This window comes from Nipponia nippon, unplaced genomic scaffold (assembly GCF_047370975.1).
Source record: "Nipponia nippon isolate SJK-2023a ecotype South Korea unplaced genomic scaffold, ASM4737097v1 scaffold_6, whole genome shotgun sequence".
Taxonomy (NCBI): domain Eukaryota; kingdom Metazoa; phylum Chordata; class Aves; order Pelecaniformes; family Threskiornithidae; genus Nipponia; species Nipponia nippon.
This window is the reverse complement of record NW_028262380.1, coordinates 688,794-712,185: the sequence shown is the minus strand read 5'-3', so window position 1 is coordinate 712,185 and position 23,392 is coordinate 688,794. Positions and strand designations below refer to the sequence as shown.

The 23,392-nt window shown below is 63.9% G+C and overlaps 1 protein-coding gene across 2 annotated transcripts; it reads right to left on the bottom strand.

The window, feature by feature from the left end:
- Nucleotides 1–584: 584 nt before the first annotated feature.
- On the bottom strand, nucleotides 585–20,462 carry SIGLEC1 (sialic acid binding Ig like lectin 1). 2 transcript variants are annotated; one of them, XM_087737769.1, is made up of 23 exons: nucleotides 20,330–20,462; nucleotides 18,042–18,157; nucleotides 17,351–17,510; nucleotides 16,306–16,662; nucleotides 15,927–16,223; nucleotides 15,161–15,424; nucleotides 14,142–14,396; nucleotides 13,296–13,595; nucleotides 12,131–12,385; nucleotides 11,111–11,413; nucleotides 10,167–10,421; nucleotides 9,220–9,519; nucleotides 7,930–8,184; nucleotides 6,915–7,217; nucleotides 6,082–6,336; nucleotides 4,659–4,964; nucleotides 4,132–4,383; nucleotides 3,525–3,824; nucleotides 3,119–3,373; nucleotides 2,377–2,673; nucleotides 1,501–1,600; nucleotides 1,327–1,399; nucleotides 585–1,023 (listed from the first exon to the last, which is right to left on the bottom strand). In XM_087737769.1, the coding sequence occupies exons 3-23, from the start codon at nucleotides 17,397–17,399 to the stop codon at nucleotides 1,006–1,008; spliced, it is 5,049 nt and encodes a 1,682-aa protein (XP_087593895.1). In that variant the 5' UTR covers nucleotides 17,400–17,510; nucleotides 18,042–18,157; nucleotides 20,330–20,462; the 3' UTR covers nucleotides 585–1,005. The 2 variants fall into 2 exon arrangements, with proteins under 2 accessions (XP_087593895.1, XP_087593896.1); XM_087737770.1 differs by lacking the exon at nucleotides 18,042–18,157 and having other exon boundaries at nucleotides 20,330–20,347.
- Nucleotides 20,463–23,392: the final 2,930 nt, after the last annotated feature.

Here is a 23,392-nt window from a genome sequence, read left to right as displayed (position 1 = left end):
GGCAAAAGCAGGGGGGCGTTGGGCTGCGGGTGCCAGCTGTCTGTCCCGCGGCAACGGCACCGCGTTGCTTCGGTGCATGAATGGGAGCTGCAAACCAGGCGGGTAACAGGGGAGCATCGCCCCCGAGCCGTGCTCGGGAAGCTCCAGCTCCACGCTCCGAAGCGCCGTCCGGCTGCACGCCCGTGGCCAAGGCCCTGTCCGGCGCCAAGGCGGCCACAGAGTGACATCTAACGGCAGTGGGCCAGGAGGGGACACGTCTGGCCTGGGGACACCTCTGCCCTCCTGTCCAAGGGGCTGACGAGACACACCAGGAAAACGGGGTGTCTCTGAGCATCACGTCCCCGACCTCCCTCCTGCCCCGCAGCCCCGTCCGCAGACCGAGCCATTGCTCCGCAGGGGCCGCAGCCCGGCTTTGGGCCATAACACGGAGGCGGGAGCAGGGAAGGAATCACACACCAGCACCGGGGAATCCCCGGGCAAACCAGCGCTGCCCAGCCCCACGGCTGCCCAGCTCCCTCCAGCTCCCCACCCTTCCCAAAGCAGGGCAATAAACCCTTTCCCAGCTCATCCCAACAGCCACCGGCCGCGCGTTGCTCCGGGTTTTATTTCCAGACACCACGGCGGGCAGCACCCGGGGGTGGTGGCTTTGGTGGGGGGAGAGGAGGACGGTGGTGATGGAGAAGCTGTCCCCAGGCTTGCACCACCACTGGGAGATTTTTTTTTTTTTTCCTGGGGTTTCGCTGCTGGAGAGCAGCTCTGAGCCGTCAGAGCTCACCGGTGCCCGGCGCACGCGGCGCACCACGCGCCGTGGCGAGCACAGACCGTGCCTGGCGTGAGAACAACATCCATGGCGGGGAGGGACGAGGGCACGGAGGGGCAGGAGAGGGGCAGGGGGACGGGGATGGGTTGTCCCCAGGGCGATGGCTGCCTGGATCCAGCCAGGCCAGGGCTGTGCGCATCCAGCACCAGCTGCTACAGTTGCTCCTGGGCCAAAAAGCCACCGGCTTAGGAAGATCCATCCACCTGGAAAAGGTTGGGGCTGGCTGGGGAAACCCTGCCCACGGTGGAGCCCGCTGGGCCAGGGGAGCACCCAGAGCATCGCCCCGAGGGGTCAGCACCCGCGTGTGCTGTGAAGGCCCCTCGGATGAGCCTGCAAGGGGTAACCCTGGTCCTCGGGAGGCTCTGCCTGCCATCTCCTCCGGGGATGCCCGGCCCTGCATCCCCCCGCAGCACGGAGATGCTCTCCAGCACAGCACACCCCATGGCCCCCCCGTGGGGACCCCCCGAGCTCAGGCTCCTCAAAGCTGACCCCGACGAGGTCCCCACCTGCGCCTGCTCCTGTTTGCTCCGCAGCTCGAAGGTGTCCTCAGCAGCGGACCAGCCCCAAAACTTCCTCATCCTGGAAGGGAGGAGAGGGAGCTGCCACCCCCGGTCGCCACCATGGGCCAGCTCAGCCCGGGGTCCCTGTCCCCTCCTCCCCATCCCAGCTGGGGATGTTACCTGGGCCACAGCTTCACAGCCAGGAGGGCGAGGGCGGCCACGCAGATCACGGCCATGAGCAGCCCGGCCAGGATGGTGAACGCCAGGAGATGGGTGAGAGCTGTGGGCAGAGGGGAGCTGGGGCAGACCCCGCTGGCACCGGGGCTGCCGGCTCAGCGAGACCCCGCGATGGGGGTGGCCTCCCCCTGGCCCTTTCCCCATGGCTGCAGCCGCAGCATGGGGTCAGGGTACATGGGGACCCCCCCCCCCCCGGCTGCCCCGCGAAGGGTGAAGGGGACCCTAGGGAGGTAGCTGTGACAGCTGGCTGCAGGCAGGGGACAGCTCTTGTCACTGCTGCCAGGTCCCCGGGGCGGGGGACAGCCAGTCGGTGGGTCGAGGACGCGCCCTGGGGGGTCACAGGGTGGCATGGCACGACGCTGGGACCCCGCGAGGACACTCGCTGCTCCCGGCTGCCCCTGCCCAGGTCACCCATCACCGTCACCGCCTGGACGGTGTCCTGTCCCCCGCCAGCACCCGGGGCTGGGCAGGGGAGTCACCCGGCACAGCGACAAGCAGCAGCATCCCCTTCTGCCAGTGGTCAAACCCAAGCCAATTCCTCCTCGCTTTTTTTGATCGTTCTGCAGCATCCAACCCCATTTTCTGTTTCTGTGGGCTTTTTTATCCCTTTCATAAAAACCAGCCTGGGATGCTTGTGGAGAAAAGCTCCTTGAAAGGAAATACCCAATTCTTGCAATAAAACCCTCCCTCTTTTCCCACCCACCTAAAGACTCACGGCTGATTCACCCCGCTCCTGGCGGTCAGCCCTACGGCTCTGAAATCCTCTTTCTGGCACAATTCCCCGCCGAGCCCCACCGCCCCCGGCACAGCCCCACTCACTGCGCACGTCAAAGTAGGCACCGGCCGTGGCGTTGCCCAGGGGGTTGCCAGCCACGCAGGTGTACTCGCCCGCGTCCTCCGGCCCCACGGCCCCGAGCTCCACGCGGAGGGCGTTGTGGGAGGGGGAGGCGCGGACCCCCGGCGCGGTGGCGAGGGCCAGGCTGGAGGCCAGGAGCCGGCCGCGGCGGTACAGGGCGATGGTGGAAGCCGGATGGCTGTCGGCCGTGCACAGCACGATGCCCACCCTCCCGCTGCGGTTCTCCAGGAAGGTGCTGACGGACACGTCCCGGGGGGGGTCTGTGTGGGGGAGATGGGGCTGGCAGTGGGCCATGGCATGGGACCCCCTCCCATGCTGGCCCGGACGCTTGCCAAGGGCTGCTTAACGCATCCCTCCTCCAGTCTGGATCAGCTCCAGCCCACCCAGCCTGGGGCCAGCGGCTTCACACCCTCCCCAGCCCTTCGCTTCCTCCTCCGCAACTGGAGCGTCCCCCCGGCTCCGAGCACATTGACTCCAAATCTGACTTTTGAGGGACCACTGCCAGACAAAACCTCGACGTCTTCTTCCCCCGTCCCAAAGCGAGAGGAGCATGGCAGAGAGAGGAGGAAGAAGAGGAGGAAGGCCTCCTCGCCGGAGCAGGACGGTGCAGATGGGACACGTGTGATGCTGGGCTGGATGGACCCAGCACTGCCCACGCCCTGTCCTGCCCGGTGGCCTGTCCCCGCGGGGCCAGGGGACACTCACAGAGCACGCTGAGGCTGAGCGAGGCCGAGGCGGCGCTGCCCCGTGTCCCGCTCGCCCGGCAGCGGTAGGAGCCGGTGTCGGCGCTGGAGACGCGGGTGAGGATGAGGGAGCCGGCCGGTCCGTCCCGCAGCCACCGGCTGTTCTTGTACCAGGTGTAGTTGGCCTCTTCGCCCACCCAAGGGATGGCTGAGCAGGTCATGATGGCTGTGGTGCCTTCGGGGACTTCTGGCGAGGGCTCAACTGTGACTGTGACCCCTGAGGAGGAGGAGGGAGGCTGGGAAGTCAGGGAGTGCCCTGGGATTGCACAGGACAACGCCATCCCCACAACTCCTTGAAAGGCTCCCAAAAAAGCCATGCTCCCACCAGAGCCCCGCTCGCCGTGGCCGTGGCTCGGGGCCACCCTCACCTCCCACGTCCAGGCGCAGGGACGAGGCCGCGGTGCCATAGCTGTTGTTGGCCGAGCAGACGTAGAGCCCCGCGTCCCGCGGCTCCAGGCCCCCCATCCCCACCCGCAGGGAGTTGGGGGACGCCTGGACAGTGAAGCGTGGGTCGGCCGGGCCCCGCGTGGAGGCCAGGGGCGCGCTGGCGGGACCCCGGTGCAGGGCGATGTCGGAGGGTGGGAAGCTGTCGACGGTGCAGAGCAGGATGGCCCGCAGCCCCCCGTGGGGCTCCACCAGGGAGATGAAGGATGGCTCCTGGGGTGCATCTGCAAGGACAGGGACAGGGTCCCCCCCCTCGCTGCAAGCAGCCCTGGTGGCAGGGGACCACCCCTCCCGGGGGCTGGGGGGTGACGGCTTTGCTGCTGGGTGAAGGGAGGCCATGCGAGCCCCGGCAGCGCCTGGGACCCCCCGCACGGGGTCTGTCGCGGGATGTCACCAGGTGGCGACACAGACCGCCCTCCCAACCCAGCACTGTGACAGTGACATCCCTCCCGGGCTGCCCAGGGCCCCCATTGCCTGTAGGACCCGGTGGCGTCTGTGTGTCCCCCCCCCAGGCAGCCGCCCCTCACTCACAGAGCACCCGCAGGGCGGCGGGGGTGGCCCGGCGGCCGCGCAGCCCCTTCCCCGCCTGGCAGCCGTAGGCGCCCGCGTCCGTGCGGCGGGCAGCGGGGAGGACGAGGGAGGCGTCGAGCCCCTCCGCCAGCCACCGCCCGTTCTTGTACCAGGTGTAGAGGGTGCCCGGGCGAGCACCCGCGTCCTGGCAGGTCAGCGTCACATCGGTCCCCTCGGGCACCTCGGCGGAGGGTCGCACCACCACCCTGACGGCTGGGGAAGAGAGGAGCGGAGCTGGCCCTCGCCGGCACAAGGTTTGCCCTCCTCGGCTCCAAAGCCACCGTCACCCTTCAGCGGGGTGCCTGCATGGGGTGGGTGCCCACCCGAGCGGGCAGCAGCACCTCCCTGCCCTTCCACCAGCCCTGCACTGATGCTCTGCTGCCCCAGGGCAACGCTACTGATTTGGGCCATACCCCTCCGTGCCCATACCAGCCCGCTCGGGCGTCCCCAGCCCCTTGTCCCCCCACCCGCGGCGAAGCCGGACTCACCCTGCACATGGAGGGGCAGGGATGCGCGGGCGCTGCCTAGAGGGTTGCGTGCCCGGCACTCGTACTCGCCCTCGTCTTCCTCGGTGGCCTCCCGAAGCTCCAGCCGCAGCACGTTGGGAGCGAGGGAGATGTGGCCGCTCTGTCCGGGGTGGCCACCTCCCACGGGGGGGTTGGAGGCCACCGACTGCCCCCCCTTGAGCAGGGTGATCTCGGACAGGGGGTTGCTCTCAACAGCGCAGAGGAGGATGACTGCCATCCCCTCGCCGCTCTCCACGAAGGCCTTCATCTGCAGGTTCCGGGGGGGGTCTGCGGGGGGGAAAGGGGGAGAAAAGAGGCGGGCTGTAGGACAAGCAGCGTCTCGGCGAGTCGGAGCATCCCCAGCCTGCGACGCTCAGGTCGGGCCGGCTGCTCTCCCGGTCTCGGCTGGGCTGCGAGCCGGGGCGGTGATGCTCTGCTGCCCGGCTCCGCTGCCTGCAGCACAGTGCCTGCCCAGGCAGCGCTGCCTCTTCCCTCAGCACCCGTGGGCTCCTTCCATCACACCGATGCTCAAACCACGGCGCAGGGCCATTCGCCGAGCTCATTTCTAACCTGCAGCTCGTTCGCGAGTTGGTTGTGGCAGCTCCGGCCGGGCGTGGGAGCGTGGCCCGGCCCGGCTGGGTGCTCCGCTCCCACCCCAGCCTCCAAAAAAACCACCCTTTGCCCATCGGGGCACGGCAAACCTCAACAGCGAGGCTTGTGCACAGGCAGCACGGCTGCGGGTCCAACTCGGGCCCTTAATGCCAGGGTATTTTTAGCAGCATCCATCCGGCATTCCCCGTCCAAAATCAGGAGGGGGGAGAGAAGCAACGGGTTTGCTGCCGGGGTCTCCGGCTCTCTGGGGGACATTTGCAGGAGTGCTCCTCCACACTTGCTCCTCACAGCAGATTTATAAGTTAAAGCCGTCTTTTTCTAATAAAAAGGAAATAAAATCTTACATTCTGACTTGCAACTACACTTTTTTTTTTGCACGTCTTTTTTTAAACAAAGTCTGGTTTTCATTTTCCAAATCAGGAAAAAAAAAAAAAAAATCCCACAACGTTTCCTGAAAGCCAAAGTTTTTTCTGTTTCAGTTTGGTGCAAAGCACAGGGACAAACTCGGGGTGCTTGGAGAAGCGTCACTGAAATCTGCAGACGACGTGGGGCTGTTTAACCCTGGTCCTGTGTCTGACCCGGCCAAAGCTCGGCTTGGTTAAGACCTGGGACAAAAGCTAATTTTGGTTTTTTTGAGACCCAAAACTAAGGTAGGTCCTGCTGCCCCCCACCCACTCCAGAACATGCCCCCAGGAGGGTTCCCAGCCAAGGGGACAAGTGACACCCGAAGGACCTCCCTGCAGCGCGGCGGGGTCCCTGCCGCGGGTGAAGCCCCCTGCCCACAGGAACTCACGGAGGACGTTGAGGGTGGCGGGGGCAGAGCTGCGGGTCCGTGCCAGGGTCCGCACCATGCAGTGGTAGGAGGCGGCGTCGGCGGCAGTGACGCTGGGGAAGGTGAGGGACGGGGACGGGCCACTGCTGAACCAGACCTTGTTCTTGTACCAGGTGTAGCTCAGGGCTTCCTCGCCACCGCTCTGGACCGCACAGGTCAGGTTGACGGCTTCGCCTTCCCAGACGTCCGGGGAGGGGGAGATCCAGAGCCTGGCAGCTGTGGGGGAAGGGGAAGGAGGTGATGCCCGGGCAGAGCGGGGCGGGCAGGAGGCGATGGAGGGGCGGCTAGGCAGGAGGGCAGTGGGCTGCTGGGTGGGAGAGCTGGTCTCATCCAGGACTTCAACTTGGGGCTCTTTTCCCCTCATTCCAGACAAGAAGTGATGAAGATGCTGCAGCCCCATCCCTGCTAACACCCCCGCCCCTGCAGGGACAGCCCAGGGTGACGCCGGCTCTGCCAGCACAGCCAGGACCGTGCCATGGATGGATGCAGCAGAGCCAGCCCTTTGCCTCACCTCCGCAAGGAGCTGCAGTTCCTTCCCCGTGTGCGGGGGGATACGTGCAGCTCTCCGGGAACACCTCCGGCATAGCCCTCCGTCCCCACAAACAGGCATCGTCCTCAGTTTCTTCTCTGTTTCTGTGCTGTCCACCCTGTTCCAGCTTCTCTCTGCCCTCCCTTCCCCACAAGCATCCTACAGTAGCACTTGCCTTCCCCTCCTCACCGTAAACCCCCTGCCTCCATCACTGCCCCCGCTGCTTGCACGGCTCCATCCCCATCCCCTGCCCGCACACACTCACTGCCTGCCGTGAAGTTCACCGCGGCGCTGGCGTTGCCGTAGACGTTGCTGGCGGCGCACACATACTCCCCCTCGTCCTCCAGCAGCACGGGGCGGATGCTGACCCGCAGCGCGTTGAGGGCCGAGGCGACGCTGAGCCGCGGCGGGGCGGTGGGCTGGGGCAGCGCCGTGGAGGCCACCAGCGCCCGGTCCTTGAAGAGAGCCAACTCTGCCGGCGGGCTGCTGTCCACCGTGCACTGCAGGACGCCCCGCTGCCCCTCGGGTGTCTCCAGGAGGGAGGTCAGCACCGGCACCCGCGGCGGATCTGCCCGGGCCAGACGTTACACGGAGGGTGAGCAAACCCTGCGTCCGCACCCAGAGCCCCCCGAGGCTGGGCTGCCTGGGCCCCCCGGCTCCTGGGTGGCATCGCCCTCCCCAGCCTCCTCCGACAGCCCGAGGCGTTTGCAGCAGCTCCTGGCACCTCTCCCCAGCGCCGGGGCAGCAGCAGCCCACGCTTGCAGCAAAAGCCTAAGCCAGACTTTCCCTTTCCAGGATTTTTCCCTCCATCCCAAAAATGTGGATAATTTCACGTCGACTGAAACATGCTGTTTTAACAGAACCAAAATATTTGTTATTGCATTTTTTTTTTCCCCTTTTTACGCAACACGCAGCCAGCTGAGACAAGGGCGGCCACAGCGCTTCTCATCGGAAAGTTCTGCTTGAAAAGGGAGGTGTTCGACTGGCTTTAATTCAGACCAGGGTTTATCAGGGAGATATTCTCCCATAAACTTTCCACTTGGGCATTCTCCAAGGGCAGAGGATGTTTCGTTACAAAGCGTGCAGGGCTCCAGTTCAAACCGAGCCTCCTCCTGCACGTGGGACACGCAGCGTTTGGGGACAGTGCCAGCAGCAAGGGCCGTGCAAGGCGCCCGCTACGTGCCAGCCACAGCCCTGCGTGGCCGAGCGACCTTGCTCAGCATCCCATCCCCGGCACCGTCCCGCTCCCCCACCTCGATTCCCAGGAGGGTCCCACTCACAGGAGACGCGCAGGGCGACGGCCGGGGAGACGCTGGTCCCCGAGGGGCTGCGGGCTCGGCAGTGGTAGGAGCCGGCGGCGGCGCTGGTGATGCTGGGCAGGGCAAGGAGGTTGTCGGGGCTCCCCTGGAGCCGTTCGCTGTTCTTGTACCAGGAGTAGACGGTGTCGTCCTGCGGTTCTCCCACCACCTGGCACGTCAGGGAGACGTCGTCTCCTTCCCGCACCTCCGTGGATGGCGAGACGAGGACTCGGGCAGCTGGAGCACGGAGAAATGATACCGGCAGCTCAGAGAGCACCGCAGCGGAGCTCAGCACCGCCAGCCCCTGAACAGCCCTGACACAGCACGAGATGGAAACAAAACCCTCATCTCTTCCATCGCGTGCATTATTTTGGTGCTCTTGTTCCGACCAGGGAAGCTGCGGCCCCTCGCAACCCTGGGGCTGGCACTAGGCAACTATTTTTAAGAAAACGCTTGTGGTGCCCAGGGCTGAGGTGTTTGAATACAGGTGCCTGGCGTGGCGGGGGGATGAGCCGGCACCTCCGGAGCAGCAGCCGGAGCCTGGGTGGGATCCAGCAGCACCGGCTGGAAGCGCAGGCACCGGCTCCCATGTGGACACCGCCATGGAGACACATTTGGATCTGTTGGTCTAAGGGCCTGTGCCCAACCCAAAAAATGAATTCAGTTCAGGATTCCTGCTAAACCCCCGAGTAACTCGCGTGCTGCCTCACTGCAGGGCGCAGGGGCGAGAGCATCTGGGTGCTGGTGAGGCACCGGTGCCGACCTGCAGCCAGAAAGTCCCCCGGGGCAAACCACCGGGTCCCAGCTCATCCCACCTGAGCCCCTGCACAGGGACCCCCCAGAGCAGGGATGGGGCCACCCCGTCCCACCCGCTGACGAGCGGCTGGGGAGGCGGGGGGAGGAGCGGCTGAACAAACCACGCCGCAAAACAGCCGGTGCCGGCCACTGCCCTGCGCTGGCTTCTGTCTGACGGTTTAGCCCAAACCAACGGCCCTGCCACGGCCCGGGGACAGGATCACAGCCAGCCACCGCAGCTCAGTCACTTTGGGTCACCTGGCCATCGCCCGCAATGCTCAGTGACATTCCTCTGCCCCGCTGTCACCGTGGGACAGCACCGGAGCATGCACTGGTCCCGCCAGACAGCGGCACGCAGGCAGGAACCGGGCGGAAAAGGTCACATTTTGTGTCAGCTCCCTCCTGGCCACCGCCCGACGTTCCTCCCTGTGCCACCCACCCCGCCGGCGGGGCCCGAGCACGGTGCGCGGTACTCACTCTGCACGTGGAAGTACAGGCGGCGGGCCGCGGTGCCATGCACGTTGGTGGCGGTGCAGCGGTAGCTGCCTTCGTCCGCCGGTGTCACCTCCTGGATCTCCACCCTGAGGGTGTTGGGGGCAGCCGAGACACTGACCCGCGGGCTGGGGCTGCTCCCTGCATCGCTGGCGGCCACCAGCTCCTCGCCCCGGTGCAGGGCCAGCCGGGCGGGAGGGTTGCTCGCCACTGAGCACTGGAAGATGGCCAGGTGGCCTCTCTCCGTCTCCAGGAATGCCGTCAGCCGGGGGTCCCGGGGCGGGTCTGCACAGGGCAGAGAACGGCTGTTGTGCAGCTATCGCTCCCCAGCACGGGAGCTTCTGGAAAGCAGCAGCTGCCTGTGGCCTCCCAGAAAGAGAGGGAAAATCATCTTCCAGAGGGGAAGAAGAGGGGAAGAAGAGGGGAAGAAGAGGGGAAGAAGAGGGGAAGAAGAGGGGAAGAAGAGGGGAAGAAGAGGGGAAGAAGAGGGGAAGAAGAGGGGAAGAAGAGGGGAAGAAGAGGGGAAGAAGAGGGGAAGAAGAGAAGGTCTCTGCTGGGCAAGACCCTGCCAGACCCAGGGGGCCCACACCGTCCCCAGGGTGACCACACTGTCCCCACCACAGCAGCCACCCTGTGGGCCTTTCGGGGTGTGCTATGCCACACAGCGGCCCTCAAACGCATACAGGCTTTACACCCGCAGGATCACACCCACATCCCCATGCACATGTTAAGTGCGTGCTTGCTCAATAGGAAAGTAAGGATGCTGCAGACGGCGGCACGGAAGGACAGACGCCCACGGGAGGAAGGCCCGGGACGTAGATCTGTACTCAAAGATCCACACGTGCACCCACGTCAGCTCTGCCCAGACCCCAGGCACAGCTACGCACATGAGCAGAGCGGGCACGCTGGCATGGACAGCAGCCCGTACGTACACAGCACGTCCAGGGAGATGGCAGGGGAGCTCCGGCTGCCGCTGGCGGTGGTGGCTCTGCAGTGGTAGAGACCTGCGTCCGTGCTGGCCACTTGCTGAAACACCAGGGAGGCAGCCGAGCCCTCGGCGAGCCACTGCCCGTTTCGGTACCAGGTGAAGTTGGGCAGAGCCGAGGAGTCGCTGCTCAGCCAGCAGGTCAGGTTGACGGCTTGGCCTTCCAGCACATGGGAGGACGGAGCCACTGCGATGCTGGCAGCTGCGGGCAGAGGCAGGAGGCAAACAGGCTGCGGCGTGACGGTAGCCAGGATGGCCAGCACCGCCTCGGCAGCATTAGGCTGAATAAACCCGCCCCGAGGCCGGCCAGCTAGCAAGTGACTTTGCAGTTATTCCAGGAGAAGGCAGATGCCGGCTAATCCTGCAACGTCATGATGGGAACAGCTCCCTGCGGTGGGGTACCGGCCACCCAGCGCCCCGCCAGCCGAGGGGTGATGTGCCGGCAGGAGAGGGAACCCCCTCAGCGGCATTTTGTTCAGCATCCCCAGTCTGGCCCAGGCGGGGGTCAGCAGTGAATCCCCCCCAGGAGCTGGAGCCCTCACTACGGCCATGGGGGAACCCTCCAAACCCACCAGGAGGGGCTGGAGGGGCCAGCACACCCCTCCTGTAGCAGCCCCCACTTTAACCCCGCTCGTGCTCCTCCCTGGCACCAGGCGACTCGTGCACAGCAGCTCTTTTGGGACAGACATTTTTTGATACCCTGGATTTCCCAGGCACCTGGCCTATTTCTGCTCGTTCTGTCCTTCTGCCACCATCGCCCTTGATCTCCTGAGCTTGTCTGCTTCCCTGGCACTCCCTTCCCACCCTTCCCTCTCCCAGGATTTTCCCAGGCGCTGTGGGGATGCGTGGCATCTGGCTCTATCCTGCCCTTGCCCCCACCGCCCCACTCACTCTCAGCCCTGAAGTCCATGGCCGCGCTGGCGTTGCCCTGCGGGTTCCCGGCCCAGCACACGTAGGTCCCCTCGTCCTCCAGCACCACCTCCCGGATCTCCACCTTCAGGCTGTTGTAGGAGAAGGTGGCGTGGACCCTGGGGCTGGGGGCTGCGGGGCAGCCCCGTGTGCAGGCTATCGCTTCTTCTCCCCTCCGCAGGACCAGGTTGGCCTCTGGGTCGCTCTCAACGGTGCACTGGATGGTGCCCAGGCGCCTGCCCTGGGTCTCCAGGAACGAGCTCATCACCGGTTGCCTCGGTGGGACTGCGGGGTTAAAAGACCGCTGGTGAGATTATGGATCCCTGAGTTTGGGAGAACCCCAAGAACCCGAGGGATTGCTGCTTTCCAGTACCACCTGAGCAGCTTTTGGGCATCCTATGACCCCCCAGCTGCCAGACCCCAGGGTCCCACATCTGCCGGCTCTCCGCAAGGGACCTGCGTGCCCCAGGTACCTCTGCTGTCGCCTGGCTCGAGCTCAGGGTCTGGGTGCAGGTGTCCAGCCCGACCCCAAACCCTGGGGTGGATCTGCAGAGACCCCGGTGCTTCGGGCAGCTGGGGTCCAGCTGAGATGCACATTTCCTACCACGACTACAGAAAAATGCCATTTGGTCAGGACTGAAACTTCCTAATGGTATTTTTCCTGGTTTGGTATCAGGGAAGATTTTATTTTACAGCCCAGAAAATATTTGGAAGGCAAAATCCAACTGGAATGTATTTTTCACAGGGATCGTTTCTTGTTCTGAGAAATTGAATTTAATTTCACGGGACTTTTTAAAACTCTTTAGTTCTTGGGAATTTTGGGATTCTCTGAATTTCTTTTCCCCGAAATTCAGAGATTTACCTGCAAAAGGGAATTTTCCGCCCTCTCCACATTTCTGCCCAAGAGCTCCTTGGCCGTGTTCGGTGGTGATGGGGGAAACCTTGGGCTGGGAACAGCAGGGCCACCCCTCCCAGCCCCGAGATCCCCCCGGCAGGACTTACAGAGCACACGGAGCGGGACGGCCGCCGACGTGTCGCTGCCGTTGCTGCTCCGGACCGTGCACTGGAAAGCGCCTGCGTCCTCGCCGCGGACGGAGGGGAAGCGCAGCGTTGGGGTCGAGCTCTCCCGCAGCCACTTGCTGTTCCTGTACCAGGTGTAGAGGGTCTCCTCCGCCGCACCCCGAGCCCCCAAGCAGGTCAGGGTGACGGCTGCCCCTTCCCGCACCTCTGCCGAGGGCTGGATCAGGACCTCTGTAGCTGAAGGAGGAATGGGAGAGGGACGTCAGGGAGGGAGGGGAAACCTCTGCTGCAAACCTGTGCCCTTCCCCTGGCTCCGTCTGGCCAAAACCCCACGCTCAGCTTCCCTCTAAGGCAGGGCCTGAGCAGCCGCTCCTTTGCAGGAGCCCGTGGCATCAGTGACTGCGTCTTTGGTGGGTGACGTTCCCTGGGGACACTGGACACCAGCTGGGATGTCTCCACCTGAGCTGTTCATCCCAGGTCTCTGCCACCAGCAGAGACAATTGCTCCCAGGACGGGCTCGGTCCTCTCTGCCCGCTGGCAGGAGATGGGCTGGGCTGGAGGCATCTTGGCCAACTTGAAATGGACCCCAACTACCCACTCTGGCACCCAACCTCAGGTTTATTTTCTCTGGAATTGGACCCTGAGGTCCATTTTGGTTTCTTTTGACATCCTAAGGGAGGATCCTCTTGGACATGGGTTTGGGGGGCTTTCCTCTCCTCCTTGTCCATGGCTGCTGCCTCTGTCACCCCGAACCATCAGGGCTGGGGGAGCCGCAGGGGGCAGAGGGTCAGGGGATGGAGCAGGAGGAGCCAGTCCCCGCTGTGTGCCCAGATGCTGTGCATGCCAGGGGCTTGTGGGAATGGGGAAGAAACAGTTTGGACAAACGTTGCTACAGATTTTGTGGTGTTTTGAAAAAAAAAAAAAAAAAAAGCAACTCAGGATGGCCTCCAGCTCTGCAAGCAGCTTTGACCCCCCAAGGTGGGGAAGGGCTGCAGGGAGGGCACTGCCACCGAGACACCGATGTCCTTCAGTGCCACGTGGGTCCCTCCAGCTCTCAGGAGCCCAACAGCCCCGGGGGTTCATCGACACCCAAGACCCAGGGCCAGGAGCTTGGCAACCCCCTTGCACCGGGAGCAGCGGGACTCACCACGGGCGAGGAAGGGCTTGGCGGCGCTGGCATTGCCGTAGGCGTTGGTGGCCGTGCAGCAGTACTCCCCGCTGTCCTGGGGCCCCACGCCGCGGATCTCCAGCCGCAGGGCGTTGCGGGAAGCGGTGACGCCGAACCGCTGGCGCGGGGCCGCCTGCAACCCGCTGGCCGCCAGCAAGATGCCGTCGCGGTAAAGGGCCATGGTGGCCGGGGGGTGGCTGTCCACAGCGCAGCGGACGATGGCCAGCCTGCCGCCCTCCGTCTCCTGGAAGAGCGTGATGGTGGGGGTCCGGGGGGGGTCTGTGAGGAGGAAGAGGATGCTGCAGCTCAGGAGGTCCCCGCAGCGCGGCCGCTACCTGCACGTGGGGCACATCCAGCCCCAGCCCTCACGGCTGCTGCCCCGAGCTGCTTTTCCCCTTACGTAAACGGGTGATATTTACTCACAGAAATGTCAAAGCCAAACCCAGGGCTATTTTATTTTTCCCCTGACTTGCAAAAGCTCCTGAGCTGTTATTATCATAGCTGGCTCCTCGGTCAGTAACCTCCCAGCAGTTTATGGTGTGTAACAGATTAGTGGAGGCGTGGGAGATGCTGCAATGAAGGGACGGGTCCCTGCCGCAGCAAATACCACGTAACGGTACCTTCAGCTGCGGCTCACGGCCAGAAATTGTTGCATTTATCGCAACTTTTACCCAGGGGGGCTGAAACCCCCCTTTCAACTGGACTCAAGACGTTTGGGCCAGAGACTTCGTTTTGACTCGAGGGGTTTGCGCAGCCCCTGGCACAAAGGGAGCCTCGTCTGGCGGGGACCCCCCCTGTCCCCTGGCAGGAGCGGTGGGCACTCACATGTCACACTCAGGCTGATGGCCTGGGACGTGTCACTGCCGCGGTCATTTGTCACCTTGCAGGAGTAATAGCCGGCATCGCTGGCGGCTACGTGGTGGAAGAGCAGGGTGTGCGCCGTGCCTTCCTTGAGCCAGGCGCTGTTCTTGTACCAGGTGTAGTTGAGGTCCTGGCCCTCCCTGCCAGGGACGTCGCAGGACAAGGTGGTGGCCGTCCCCTCCCGCACCTCGGCCGCGGGGCTCACCGAGATCTCTGCAGCTGTCGGAGATGGGAGCGGGTTCAGGATGGCCTCGGAGGCAGGAGAGGGCCCCCCGCCCCTGCGGCGTGGGACAGAGCCTGGGGACAGGCGGGAGCCCCTCAGCCCCCCCCGGATGACGATGGCGGTGGGAGGCATTTGGGTTCGGTCCCTGCCGCCAGCACCTTGCCCGCTGGGGTTCAAGTTTTGGCTTTAATGCAAAGCCCCAGGGGCAAAACTCATGGTGGGTGCCACAGTGTCCTTCGCCCCTCACGGTCTGCACGGGGGGCTCTGGGGGGAGCAGACCAGCCCCATCTGCTCCGGGCCGGGGGGAGATGCTCCCCGTGGGGCTCCAACACAGGCAGGCTCCTGGGCAATGTGGCCATCTGGGGCTTCTCTCTACCGCAGAATCTGATGGAGGGTCCCGGCTCCCCACAGACCACCCTGGCTCCGAATCCCCATGAGCTCTGACAATCTCCTTCCCAGCGGCGGCAGCGAAGCCTCGCAGCTGGCTTCGCTCCCTGGGCTTGGCTGCAAATCCCTCCCTGCCCCGTCTTCGGGGCTCGCCACAGCCCTGCGCCGTGAGGGACGAAGGATGCAGGCATGGCACGATGGAGGCATCCCAGTCCTCCACCACAGAATCCCCAGCTCCTGGACCTCCAGCTGGTACCAGCCACCTCAGTGCCAGCCCCAGTCCGGACTCACTGGGCAAACTCCCTCCCGCTCCTGCGGCCCCGCTCCTCCTCCAGCAATGCCCCGGCCGCCGGTGAGCTCCCCTGGCACTTACAGAAGATGTAGAGCGTCAAGGCAGGTGCCACACCAGCCCCGACAGCGTTCTCGGCTTCGCAGTGGTACTGCCCGTAGTCCTCGCGGCGAACGTCCCGGAGGGTCAGCATCTGGTCACTGGCCACGGCCACCCCATCCTTGTACCAGTGGTATGCTGAGACGGGGGGGTAGCTGCTGCTCACCTCGCAGGCGAGGGAGACCGTGTCGCCCACGCGGATGTTCTGCGTGGAGGGGTTGACCGACACGTGGGTGTCCTTCGGGGCATCTGCGGGGAGGACAGAGACATGGCGGGCAGCGGTGAGGCCGGGCAGGACTCTGCCAGAGCCCGTCCTGCTGTTCAGATGTGAGGGTCTGTTGCAGGAAAAGGAGCACAGGTCTCCCCCGAGCACGGGAGCCGGCCCTGGCGCGGGGAGGGCGTCTCTGCTCAGAGGAGAGCTGGGAAAGGGGGCAAAGCTCCCCACCGGCAGCAGAGAGGGCTGGGCACAGCGGTGGGCGCCGGGACGTGCCACGGAGCTGGAACGCGGCACTTCAGCAGTGTTTATGGGACAGACACCAGCCCTGGCCATGGAGAGCGGTGGGGGAACAGGAGAGGGAGGGAGAAGCAGGAGGGGAGTCTGCTCTGGCTTTTTCCAAGGGGCCCAGGGAAGGAGGCAGAGGGGGAGGCACGGTGGGTGGCAGGAGGGGGGCCTGGTTGGTGTGGCCATGGCAGAGGTGCCCCCGTCCCCCCGCCGCGCTCAGCCAGCCCCGTGCAGAGCCTCCCCACGTACGTCTCACCCGCAGGGTGACCTCCCCGATCGCCTGCACGGAGCCGTAAGAAACTTTGCAGAGCAGCTTTTTGGAGTGGTCCTTCCAGGAGAAGGAGGTGGTGAGGGTCAGGTAGTGGCCGACCCCACTCGTGTCCAGCTGGACTCGGCTGGACACCGTCGAGACCTGGGGGTCGTAGCCCTCCCAGTGCAGGGTGACATCGGCCAGCGGGCAGACGTAGGGTGTGGAGCACTCCAAGGCGGACGTTTGCCCCTCGGTTTGCTCCTCACTGGCGGCAGCGCTCGGGCGCTCGAGGTTGTCTGGGGATGGAGAGCAGAGGGTGGGATGTCCGCGTAGGGCAGTCAGGGAGCTGGGGGAGGGGGGTCTCACCGCTGTACCTACCCGAAACGCTCAGCATCACATCCTGCGCTGCCAACCACCGGTCACCATTGATGATCTCAAAGCGGAACCTGTAGGGCCCGCTGTCCTCGGGCGTCACCCCCTGCAGCAGCAGGGTGCAGTTGCGAGCAGCGGGGTCCCCCAGGAGCTGAGCACGGCCCCTGAACTGATCATCCACCCCCTGGTCCACCGAGTGGTACACCAGCGTCTTCTGGTTTTCGTAATCCTTGTACCAGATGGCCACGATGCCGTCGGAGGCTGACATGTCGTCGGGGTAGCTCAGGGTGCAGGGAATCACCACGCAGGAGTCCTTGACGCCACGCAGGACCTTGGGGTAGGTGACCCCCCACGAGCTGAGGACTGTGTCGGAGGGGAGGCAGCGGGAAGGGGGGGGTCAGGCTGCAGCCCCCTGCTCCCCTCCTGGGCCACATCACCTCTCCCGAGGTGCCCGAGCAGGCAGCGGGTCGTGGCAGGCAGGGAGGGACTCAGAGAGGAGAACGGAGGGGTGAGACAGAACAGCCCAGGGGAAAATCTTGGGGTAGAGAAGGGGGAGATGATAGAATCACAGAATGCTTTGGGATGGAAGGGGCTTTTAAAGGTCATCTAGTCCATCCCCCCTGCAATTGGCAGGGACATCTCCAACCGGATCAGGAACGAGATGATGGGGAAAAGCTGGGTCTGTGGGTGGTGCTTTCAGAGAGCACAAGGCACCAGCTGGATTTGAAAGGCAAAGGTCTAAAAAACTAGTAAAAAAGGAAAAGTTGCTCTCCTGGCCCTCCAAAAGCCTGTTTCCTCACCCCCCTCCGTCTCCTTGTCCTTTCTCTCATGCCCCGGCTGTCCCCCTGCGTCCCCATGCTCACCCCATCCCAGAGCCTGTCCTGTGTCCCTCGGGCATCATGCACGGCTCCTTGGCAGGGTCAGGGCATCAGCGCTTCCACTCCCACCCCTCCCGGTGTAAATCTGAGCAACCAGCCCCTGCAGGGGGCCAGACCGTGCCAGCAGGGCCGCGGCGGGGCAGGAGGCAGCGGGTCTCTTGGTGGCACCGTACCTGGCGGGACGAGGCTGGCCAGGAGGATGAGCCAGCAGGGCAGGCGCATGGCAGCACCCCGGGCACTGTTGGGGGTCCCTGGGGGCAGAGGCAGGGAAGGCTCAGGCCACGAGGGTGGGAGGTGGCCGGTCTTCAAGGTTGGCGTTTGCCAGAGGAGACCCTGACAAGAAGAAGAGGTGGCCAAAAGCCTTGAAACGCATTGTACATGAGCGCAGTCCAGCTTTTCCCACCATATGCCCCTGTGCTGGGCTGCCGGAGCCCGCCCCGCTGCCGGCCAAAGGCAATTCCTTCTGCACCAAATGGGAAAACCTCGATCCCAGCTCATTTGCATCAGTTACCCACCAGCAAAGCACGTCACTGAGCCATGCAGGATGAATCCTGCTTGCAGCAACACCGGCATCGCTCTGGATGCACCGTCTCCAACGGGCCGGGCTGGGAGGGGATGGTGCGGGGTGAGGGGCAGCCCTGGCCCCACTGAACTCTCGTCGGAGTTTAAGGAGCGAGTCCGGGTTTTGCAGCGAGGTTTAAGGAGCTTATTCATGTGCTCACTGCATCCGTGCAGCACGGGGAGCAAATGAAGAATGATATAATACCGACACGGAGAACGTGTGTACGGCATGGGATGGGCTCGTGCAAATGCTGGTTATGGGAGTCTGGGTTGAAAATAAAAATGAGGGCAAAAAGAAAATACCTGAAATGAGGAGAAGAGAGACTTCTAAAGAAGCACTCTTGGGGAAATCCTCATTAAGCCAGAAATCCCAGCGACCTGCTCACGGCCACCAGCTGAGCTCCGGAGGGTCTGAGCATCTGTCGGAGGGGCACAGACGTGGGGACGGAGGACAGAGGGACGCGGTCAGGCTCATGTAAAGCTGTCCCGATACCGCAGCTCCGCGGGGCACACGGCATCCCGGCTGCCGAAAAGCCGGAGACAGAAATGTGCCGGTGCCCCGTGGGAGCAACCGCACGGCGGGTTGCAGCGGGCTGAGGACCAGGTCCCGGCGGTGGGACCGCAGGGCACGGATGTTCGGACTCCAGGGTTTTGATTTCTGTAAGCCCAGCTGTGGTGAGGAGGAGCCTGGCCACAGCCCCGAAAATCTGCCTCTGATGTTTGGTGTTGTACGCTCAGGTGGGATGGTTTTAACTAGGGATTTATCAAGTTTTAGTAGGTTTAATGGCTTTTTGCAGCTCCAGACCTAAGCATACTGATGGAATTATTTTTAAATTTAAAAAAATTATTCTGCAATAAAACAGATTTTTTTCCTGAAATTTTTTTCATTACCATGGAAATCAATTAACCGATTGATTGCAATTTAGGTCTTTATCAAACACCTTAGCAATCTTTCCATATTGAACAAGGCAGCTCTTTACTCCTTGAGCCAACCTTCTCCTCCTTCGATGATTTGCTACTTTGCCAACACCTTTTTTTCCCAACATATGCTTTGAATTTCCTCGCTGCTAATTCGGTTTAGGGAGGTATTTTAGACTCCAAAGCACTCGTGAGAGCTTTGGTTTTGCGTGAATTTTTTCCCGGCCAACCCGAAGCACCAAGAGCAAACGAAATGGCCCCGCCACTGCCCTGGAGGGGTGCCCCGGCCCCCCAGCGCTGCGGGGCTGCCCCAGGGCTGAGGGCAGCCGGGGATGCGCGGGGACCAGAAATAGCTGTGGGATCGGAGGAGGAAGGAAGCAGCGGCTCAGCGCCGGGGTCCGCTCCCCAGCCCCCTGCTCACGCCGACGCCGAGTTTCGTTTCTTCTGCCGCGCTTCTCCCGGTTTCGGTTTCTGGGCGGCGTGGCCCCAAGGGGACCCTCGAGGCTGGGGAGCGCAGCAGCCTGTGGTGGGGCCCTGGTGCTCATCAGCTCAAGGAAATTAAAACATGTGCAAAGATTTCTCGAGAAAAAACACTTGTAAGGGGCTCTATGTGTGCGTGCACATGCACAGCACAGCGGCGGTCTGGGCCAGCCGCATTGCACAGGCCAGAGGAGAACATGTTAAGCGTTATCACCTAATACCAACTAGGCAAGAATATTTAGATGTCATGCACTGGAAAACAGGGGGAAAGAGGCGACTGCCCAGTGAAGAACCCTGTAACGGCCTCCTCTGCACCCACGGGCACGCTCAGCCTGAGCTGCCACCGGGACAGCCAGCAAAATCCCCGCAAGGGCTCCTGTGCGTGCCAGCAAGTGCAAGCGAGATCTCGAACTTCTTCAAGCTTTAGCAAAAAATCACCTATTGGCATAGAAATGCAGCATCTGGGGCTGAGCACAAAGAGGGGAAACTTTTGGTGTTGGTGCCGTCAGCCTCCGCGATGTCCCCATGCAGAGAGAGCAACGGAGATGGGGACCACGGGGCAGTCGGGCAGCGTTCCCCCAGGACGAAGAGTGGCAGGGAGCTCCCTGCGCTTGTCCCCCAGTGCTCCCACCCACCACACGGCTCCCTGGGGCCAGGCAGCCCACCTCCCCGCTGCCTGTCCCGTCCCTCTGCCTGCGAGACCCAGCCAGGGCAGCGCTGGCAGCAGGGAGGGAAGGGGACAGCCCCGGACCCCAGCCCTGCTCCGCCGCTGCCTGCTCTGCACCCAGCCTGGCACTGATCCTGCCCGGTCCCAGAGGCCAGGACGGCACCCTCCACACGGGCCGGGAGGCTGCACAGTCCCTCACCACCCTCTCGCTGCCGCCGTCGTGGCTTTGCCAGTCTCTGCCACCCAGGGACTGGCACCGAACCCTTGCTGAGGGCTGCAGGTTGGGTGCATCCTGGGCTCCAAACCCAGCCCTGAGCCTGGACCCACTTCCCTGTCCCCAGCAGAAGACGGACAAGACTCAACCCCACGGAGATGCTCTCGCCGCCGCAGCCACCCACCCGCGGCGAGGTGCCCGTCAGCACCCCGTGCCACCCTGCCAGCCCCGCAGAGCATCATGCCAGTCTCTGCCCCGGGTGTCTGCATCCCAGCACCTCCACCAGCGCTCCCCCGGGAGCAGCGGCATTACCTGGGAGTGCCCGTGCCCGCCTGGGGTCCCGAGCCGCACTGTCCGTGGACGGCGCCTGCCGCTCGCCGCCTGGGGAGAGCTATTTATCTGGTGCGGGGGGCAAGGAGCCCAAAACTGCATCACTTCCCTCTTCAGGGGTTTGTCCCTGCCCCTGCTTTTGAGAAGTGGCTGTCAGCAGCAGCTATTTCTTGCCTTTTACTAATTTGGGGCTGTTTTGGGGCAGGGGCTGGGTTTTTGCAGCATCCCAGCGCCTCGGGTACAAGGGTCATCCTGAGGCTACATTTTCTTTGCACCGCTGCAGCCCAAGCATCGTCACTCTCCTGGCACCCCCAGAGCCCCTCGGGGCACCCCCAGCCCCGCTGTGCTGTACCAGAGCCAGAGCAGGGCGATACCCCAGCCGTGGGGGCACCCACCCACCCACCCAGGGGGTCTCTGGGTTTCGTGGGGAAAGCCTACACTGCGGTGAAGGTGCCTGCAGGGACAGCAATGCCCCATGGGGATGCTTCTACAGCCGGCGTGCCACCTGCTGGAGTCCTCCCTGGGGCAACCGGCCACCCAGAGACTTTAATATCTTTATCAACGATCTGGACGAGGGGGTGGAGGGCACCCTCAGTCAGTTTGCAGATGACACCACATTGGGTGGGAGCGTTGATCTGCTGGGGGGCAGGGAGGCTCTGCAGAGGGCCCTGGCCAGGCTGGGTCGATGGCCCAGGCACTGGGTGAGGGTCAGCAAGGCTCAGGGCCGGGTCCTGCACTGGGGGCACAGCAACCCCAGGCACCGCTGCAGGCGTGGGGAGGAGCGGCTGGGAGCTGCCCGGCGGGAAAGGGCCTGGGGGTGCTGGTCGACAGCCGCTGAACATGAGCCAGCAGTGTGCCCAGGTGGCCAAGAGGGCCAACGGCATCCTGGCTTGTGTCAGCAATAGTGTGGCCAGCAGGAGCAGGGAGGTGATGGTGCCCCTGTGCTGGGCACTGGTGAGGCCGCCCCTCGAATGCTGTGCTCAGCGCTGGGCCCCTCACCCCAAGGCGGCCATGGAGGGGCTGGAGCGTGGCCAGAGCAGGGCAGCGAGGCTGGGGCAGGGGCTGGAGCCCAAGGCTGGGGAGGAGCGGCTGGGGGAGCTGGGGGGGCTCAGCCTGGGGAAGAGGAGGCTGAGGGGAGCCCTCATCGCTCTCGGCAACTGCCTGAAAGGAGGCTGGAGCCGGGGGGGGTCGGTCTCTGCTCCCCAGGAACAAGCGATGGGACGAGAGGGAACGGCCTCAAGCTGCGCCAGGGCAGGTTTGGGTTGGGTATTGGGAAAAACTTCTTCCCCCAAAGGGCTGTCAGGCCCTGGCCCAGGCTGCCCAGGGCAGGGGCTGAGTCCCCATCCCTGGGGGGATTTAAAAGCCGGGTAGACGTGGTGCTCAGGGACATGGGTTAGTGGTGACCTTGGCAGTGCTGGGTTAACGGTTGGACTGGATGATCTTAAGGGTCTTTTCCAACCTTAACAATTCTGTGATGCTCGCTGTTACGTTGTGGGTTTTACCGCAGCACGCCCAGAGCGAGACGAGGACTCTGCCAGCCCTCTGGAAGCGGGTTCCCAGCTCGGCACTGAGGCCATGCCCAGACGTGGGGCGATGCAGAGGCTGCTGGGGCTGCCGGGGGTTCGCACTGAGGCCCAGGCACCGGCTGCTTGGGTTTTCGGGAGGAGGATCCAGAGAGACCCGGGGGAACCCACATGAGGAGCAACCAGGAGCAAACCATCCTCAGGCAGGGGCTGAGCTGATCTTTGGTTGGTTTGGGGCAGGATCCAGATCCAGCCTCTGTGGCGGGTGCCCGTATCTAAGGTAAAGGGAGCCGACACCGTGGCATGAGCCCATCTGCACTGGGTAAAGCTGGCACTCGAATTTGATGGCTCAGGGTCAACGCTTGACCTTGTGTACATGGGCTGGGAGTGTGGGAAACTGCCCTCCGGGACCTCGTGCTGCTGTGCAGCGTCCCGCCGTCCCCTCCCCAGCTGCTCCGTGCCCGTGTCAGGCTTGACTCAGTGGGGTCGGGTGCTGAGCCAGCAGGGCAGGAGCGGCAGCTGCCCGCAGCCGCCCTGCCGGCAAGCACCGCTGCCGGAAAACCAGTCCCAGACCCCGCCAGGGAGCAGGGAGCCGGGCTGCCGGTGCCGGGAGGCTGTGCCAAGCCTGCATCCCCTGCAGCAGGGGCATCATGCGTTGCCAGCTCGGTTCGGGGAGCTGCCGAGCTGCGTTTCCTGACGCAGCAGCGAGCAAAGAAACCCTGACTTAGGCAAATGCTGCCATATGGCATCTGGGCTCAGGCTGGCTGGTGCCAGGGCTTCTGCAAAGAGCCCGAGCGGCCATCTGGACCCGAGGCAGGAAAGCCTGAGGCAGCTCAACCCAGCCCCTTGCTCTGCAGCAGCTTCCTGAGCCTCTGCTTCCCTTTCGGTCCCTCCGTACCGCTTTTACTGGAGCAGATGCTGCCACCGCGGTGCCCCTGCACAGCACAGTGCTGGGTGCTGCCATCGCCACTCGAGATTTGGGTGCTGCCAGGCCTGGATGTCACCCGTCGCTCTCCAGGGACTCTCTGGTGCAAATGTGTCCCCGTGGTGGGCAGCAGCATGAGCCCAAAGGTGCAAGGGCCGCGCTAGAGCAGGCAGCCCAGCTCCACAACCCAGCAAGCTGTGCCTAAGCAGAGCCTGCTCCCGCCAGGACAGAGTGGGCTTCTCCCCCGAGGGTCTTGGAAGGATGGAGGCATGTCAGGCTTGCAAGCAGAGCCGGGGAGCTCTCCTCGAGCATGGTGGACAGACCCAGCCCAGGCTTGCCAGTGCCCGAGGCGATGGGTCCTGTCAAGTCCCTTTCAAAGAGCCGTTGGAAACATGCACCCATCTCCAGAACAACCACGGAGCCTCGTCCCACCCTGTGGGCATGTCCTCAGGGTCAACAGCCCACCTTGCCCCCAGCTCCTGGAGTGCTGCGGAAGCTCAGGAGCTCGGCGGACACGTCTGAAGCACGATGTTGGCAGGGCTCCCGCGCCCGCTCAGCGTCTCCATCCACTCGCAGCTTGCACCCCTCCTGCCCCCA

Bases quoted from the DNA above. Each gene is read 5' to 3' on its own strand.
- SIGLEC1 (XM_087737769.1), bottom strand. From the start codon at position 17,399: ATGCGCCTGCCCTGCTGGCTCATCCTCCTGGCCAGCCTCGTCCCGCCA. The intron at 10,422-11,110 runs GTGAGTGGGGCG...CTCTGCCCGCAG, and splicing joins CATGGACTTCAGGGCTGAGA to CTGCCAGCATCGCAGTGGCT. The intron at 7,218-7,929 runs GTGAGTGGGACC...TGGCCCGGGCAG, and splicing joins CGTCGCCCTGCGCGTCTCCT to ATCCGCCGCGGGTGCCGGTG.